Source organism: Belonocnema kinseyi, chromosome 2, assembly GCF_010883055.1.
Source record: "Belonocnema kinseyi isolate 2016_QV_RU_SX_M_011 chromosome 2, B_treatae_v1, whole genome shotgun sequence".
In the NCBI taxonomy this organism is placed as follows: domain Eukaryota; kingdom Metazoa; phylum Arthropoda; class Insecta; order Hymenoptera; family Cynipidae; genus Belonocnema; species Belonocnema kinseyi.
In genome coordinates, this window is record NC_046658.1 from 66,328,506 (window position 1) to 66,334,632 (window position 6,127).

The window sequence follows — 6,127 nt, forward strand, 5'->3', positions numbered from 1 at the left end:
GAGAGAAAGTTTACATACAATGGAAAAAATTATAAATAATTTTCATTCGTCTTAAACAAAAAATATAAAAAGATAAAAATGATATGTAACATTTCCGGCTATGTATAATTTGTCCACCTAGAAAAAACCCCCTTATCTGCTAATTAATTATGCATATTAGTGAAAAAAATAATAATAGAGTTACTATCAAAATTGAAAGTCGAAAACAATTTATTCAAAAAGGAACTGTCATATTGATATGAAAAGAGTTCTATGTACTTAGTAGAGGGAAAAAAATGGTTTGAATACTTAAATAAATTGACTGCAAAATAAGAGTAAACCACATTTGTCATTTTTAATTTAATCGAAAATTTGTTTACAGTTTTCTTTTTAATTTATATTTAAGTTATTAAACTTAAATATTATTTGCATTACATTTAATTTTCAAAATATAACCTACTGGTCTAAATAAGATTTGTTAGTGTGTTTTTTAAAGAATGCTTTATTTTTCGCATACAAAATTCGAAATAATAATAATATAGTGAACGAAAATAAAAAAGGAATCTTTTATTTTAGATCAACCGAACTTACAGCAGCTGAATTGATTGGCAAGCATTTTTCAAATACTGATATGTCAGTTCGGCACAATGTAAACATTAAACCAACTTCTGAATTCCAACTACCGCTGCCATCATCTCTCACAGGTAAATTGCATTAGAAGAAAGTCTTTTCTTTAGTATTGTAATTTTATTACAAATATGTTTTTAATTTAAGGTTTTTTAAAATCAACAACATTTAAATTTGAAAAGAGAATGAACAATAATATTAGTTTTATGATTCGGTATGATTTTGAACCCCAGTAGCTCAGGTGACCCATCAGTAATACTTCTGTATCCACTAATAGTAACGTTCGGTACCTTTGGTATAAAAAGTCTGCAAAAGTCCCCTAATTATAAATATCAAGGACACCTTTTCGAAATCCTGATAATTTTTTGTTTGATAAATTTGTATTAACAATTTCTTTATTTATTTTTAAACAAAATTTCTAGGATTATATTCGATTTTTTTTGTTCTTTCTTCTTATGGTTTAAAATCGTGTGCCAAAGCTCAATCCAATCTGATCAGCCTTTTTCGAAAATTGACTTGTCTACATACTGTAGACTGCACAGACAGACAACTTCGTAAGAATCATATTTTCCTGACTCAGGGGGTCTCAAAACGTGGAGATTTTATAAAAAACGACTAAGTCAAATTTTACATAAAACGAATACCTTCTTATTAGGATGATAATGTGAAAAGGATCCTGAAAATAATAAAATTGCTCCATCACCTGCAGCTCAACCTGTTATGTTCTCAAACATTCTTTAATTTAAAATACATAAATCATTAAAACGGAATGTCAAAATGAAAATTGGAAGTAGATTTAAAAATATAAATAATTAATGAAAAACCATAAAAAATAAATCACTAACAACCAAAACCTCGGCACGGCGAATTTTTTCCAAAAAGTCTTTCAATAGTTAAATCCAAATTCCCTATAGCTCGCTAATGGATTTTCGTTTTTCTTTTAAATTCTAAATCTGACTGTTAATAGAGTTTTAAATAAGTGTTTTAAAATTTAAATACATCGGAGGATGTTTTGGTTGATAAAGGGCCCAGAGCTGTTTGTATTTTCACCTCATAAGATAAAAATACAAACAGCTATGCCTATAGGCATTATTTTTATCTGTTATAAACAAAAACTTACCACTTTGTCAGTATGGACTTGCATTAAGCGGCATATAACCGGATAAATTTTCGGCTTTTTAAGTTCGAATTTTGAAGACCCGCTTTTCCGGGAAAATGCATATAAAGTTGAAAAGTGCAATAAGCGAACGTGTTAAAATATATGTTCCATTATAAAAATTACTTACTTCTGGACACTTCCGGAAGACAAGGATAATGTCACAAGATAGAAAATAATATTGAAGCATGATTTCTAATCAAAACGCCAAAATCGATACTTTTTGCAAAGGTCCACAAAAGCCCAAACTACAAAGAGGGTCCTTTTCTTGTGAAATGTTAAAAAATGCATTACTAAAAATATTAAGCAAGGAATACAAAACATTTTAGCTGTAAAGGAATATTTTTAATTTGTTTAATACGAAAAAAATTATAAAATAAATAAAAAATATATATATATCTTGTCCACTGTGTATAAACTACACATAACTTTTTCACCTGTGATGTCTTGTAAAATGTAAAGTATCTAAGATCCTTCCTAAAATTCTTCAAAGGTCTTCTGTATTTTCTCATTCTCATGGTGATAAGGTAGATATTTTTAGAAAACAGGTTTTGGGTAACATGGAAAAGCGATCGGCAAACAGAAATGGGCTGCTAGTTCCGAGCATGGTTCCGGGGGGAAAACATGTATGGCAATTAGAAAGAAAAGGGAGAGTGTGGTAGAATACCTGTATTTTTCTCCTGCAGGAGCGTCCCCTTTGAATCGGGGGCCATACGCATTACGAATATTAAGCAAATACATTCAGGATTGTTTACAGCCAGTATGCACAAGTAAAAAATATTAAGATGATATGAACATAACTTGTAGAGAATATAAAGAAAAGATTTCGGAAACATTTTAGAGTTATTTTTTTTAACTGTACACATTCTAAAAAATGTAATTATATACGATAAGTTAGAGAAATAATTCATTTGTGGTGTAACAATTTTTCTCATTAAAAATGTGTACAATAATTTGTGGACGGAAAAATGCAACACATTTGTTTACTTAACTTTTGATTTTCACCATCTTTTTTTGAACTTCCAGTGCATGTTGTGAAAAAAAATATAATTGTAGAAATTATATTATATATTATAGATATATAATTACTAGTAATTTTACATGAAACCCCTTAAAAAAATCAATAATAAATATAGATACTCTTTTGTGAATTAGTATATCGAAGTATAATTGATTATTATTTTAGATAACATTTTCTAGCGAATTATGATAAACCCTTCTCTCTCTTTCCTTTGAGGTTTCAGAAAAAAAGGTATATTATTTTGCACAAAAGCAAGGGCATCAGAGAAAGCGTACAGTCCTGAGCTCCAAATGTAGAAGACGTTCTAGCCTTTATCACTTTCGAGCAAAATGAGACAGGTATCCTACCCCATCCTAGCTTTTCTTTTTAATTTCCATACGACAAACGCAGTAGGGGGCAGCGCCACATAGTGAGATAAAATAAAAAAACGAGGTTCAAAGTAACTTCTAAAGGACAATTCCTGACCAATTTTGGGTTTAAGTGAAATTAAATTATCTGCATACTCGAGCATAAAGATGACTGAGAAAAATGAGTATTTTCTCTTAATTTTGTTAACATTATTTTAATGATGTTTAACGATAGAAATTTGTGATCGTATATTTTGTATTAATCTTATGAGCAAACTACATAAATAAATTCCCAGTGTAGACATTTACAGGCAGAAAAAAATCTTTTTCATCTTAATTTCCCTGAAATGATGTCATCAGTGATGTTTAGTGATGGAACTTTGTGATCTGATAATTTTTCTTAATTTTAGAAACAAATTATATAAAAAATGCCCAGTGTGGAAATTTAAAGGCAGAAAGAAGTCGTTTTCCTCTTCATTTTTCTCAAACATATCATCAGTGATGTTTAATGATGATAAATTGTCATTCTATATTTTTAAATAATTTCTTCATAAATTTTGTAAAGAAATGCCTATGAGGCTAAAAGAAAGAAAAAATGGCCTTTCTTTCAATTTATTGGAAATTATGTTGACAATTATGTTTATTCACGAAATCATGTTACCCGATATTTTTTTCTTAATTTTTTAAACCAATACTATAAAAAAGTATTGAATGTGGATTGTGGATGCTTAAAGTGATTATAACTTAAAAGAAAATCGGTCGAAAAATCAATTTTTTTTGCCTTTACACTTCCACAGTGCGAATTTGTTTATCGAATTAGTTGAAAAAAATTTTTTTAATCGAATAGGAAAATTTCACGAATAAACATTACTGGCGACATAAATTTAAAAAAAAATAGAGGAAAAATCTTATTCTTCTATGCGATTGTACGTCAGCAACAGGCATTTGTGCATAAAACTTGTAAGAAAATGATTTGAAAATATGAGATGATGAATTTTCATCGCCAAACATCAATGACAAAAAAATGTTTAAAAAATGAAGAGAAAAGACTATTTCTCTCTGCCTGTAAACGTCCACAATCAGCATTTTCTTACGTAACTTTGTTATAAAATTAATAAAAAACTTCATCTGACAAATATTTATGATCGAATATCATTTTGTTAGTAAAAGTAATAAATTTAATCCCAAAATTATACTTTTAAAACGAAAAATCCATAATGTAGACGGTATATTAATTTAATTCATTTATAAATTAATTAAATTAGCATGCAGTCTACATTATGGATTTTTCGTTAATTTTTATAAATAACAATTAACTTTACAAATACTTTTTCGCTTTAAAACACTCCTGTGCATACAGTCCAGTTATTAGAAACAAATGGGACATATTCCACAAAATTAAAAAAGAAAAGCGAAAAAATCTCTTCAAAACTGAAAGCCCAATCTATACATCAATACTGAACAATTTCACTTACAAAGCACAATTTTTGTAAATATAACCATTAAAGACAAATATTTATAAATATCAAATAATTCTTGTTTTTGCTAATTACAATTTTCTTATTAAATGGGTTCAAAATAAAATATTGTAGACTGAAACAATATTTGTAGAGAATTCGAAATTTAATAAAGGCTTTTAATTATCAATCATTAAACTTGAAGTTATTTAAAAATTTTAAATAGTTCATTAGGTTTCAATCAAACTTTTACATTTTTTTAACAATATTAAGTCGCATTTATGCTAATTTCGAGTGTACTTCAAATTTTTTGCAAACAAGAGATGCCGCAAATGTGACATGTCAGGTGTTGACATGACTCAATGCCTTTAGACTCGTCTGGTAAAAATAAATCACTGTTCGCTTTCAATACTTAAACTACAGTGCAATTTTAAAAATCATTATTAATGTATTTATGTTAACAGTTAATTAATTAAAAACGTTTTTTGTATAAAAATTTCAATTTCAAACACTGCTAATTTTTATTTGTTTTTAAACCGCATTTTAAAATTCTTTAAATTAAGAATACACGCCTAAAAATGAAAATCTTAAATGAAAAATGTTTAAAGTAAAAGATTTTAGAATTACATATTACAAACTCATTTATATCATAATTGAAAACGTTGCAAACTGAAATTAACATCTAAAAAAGTTAAAATCGAAGTTATTTATATTTTTTAATAATTTATTCAAAAACAGAACAGATGAAAATAATATTTTTAATTTCATTTTATCATCACGTGACATTTTAAGTGATTTAGTAGATTGTTCCTGGTTTTCCAGATTCCAACAAAATTGCCGGTCATTTCCAGGATTTCCCGAATTTTCGGGCTAGCGGCCACCCTGATATTTATTTAATTCAAGGAAAATTATAGTATTCAAATTACACTGAAATACAGGAATAAATTTAGAATACAAATAGTATAAAATTAATTATTTTTAAATCTAACAATTAAATATCCCAACGATTTTAAGATACTTTTGATTGCAAAACCATTTCATGAATTATGTAGTCATAATTGTTTAATTTAGATTTGTTAATAAATCTACTGAACGCCAAAATAATCTTTTTTAACGTTATTTTAGTAAATTGAAAATCATAGATAATTCGAGAACAGAATTTGTTTCGATATTTATGTTATTTATATATTATCATAAAATAATTTAGTCGTAGTTTCAATATACGAAAATTGAAGAAACAATCAATAAGATAACAAGGAAAAGATTAGAAATAGTTTATTTTAATTTTAATTTAATAATAAAGGTCTTACTGTACAATTTACACTTGAAAAATAAAAAGGGCCGGGGACTGTACATATGTATGGGTGTGCGTATGTATTATACACACATTTTATATATAAAATATAAACGAGGCTGTGACAATTGCATGTTTGTGAGACACTTAGTGCTGGATTTTTAACTGTACTTCTCTATCAAGATTTCTTCATTAATAATAATTTTTAAAATATGCATTGTACTTTAAGTATTAAAAGCGAACTAT

At 27.2% G+C, this 6,127-nt stretch overlaps 1 protein-coding gene across 2 annotated transcripts in view; it reads left to right on the forward strand.

The window, feature by feature from the left end:
• The first annotated feature begins 237 nt into the window (after positions 1-237).
• The window catches only part of LOC117167759, a 7,853-nt gene continuing 1,963 nt past the window's right edge, over positions 238-6,127 (forward strand). The window contains exons 1-2 of one of the 2 annotated variants that reach the window (XM_033352924.1): positions 238-314; positions 556-683. In XM_033352924.1, the coding sequence (XP_033208815.1) occupies positions 611-683 (73 nt within the window). In that variant the 5' untranslated portion in view covers positions 238-314; positions 556-610. The other variant, XM_033352925.1, reaches the window with a different exon arrangement.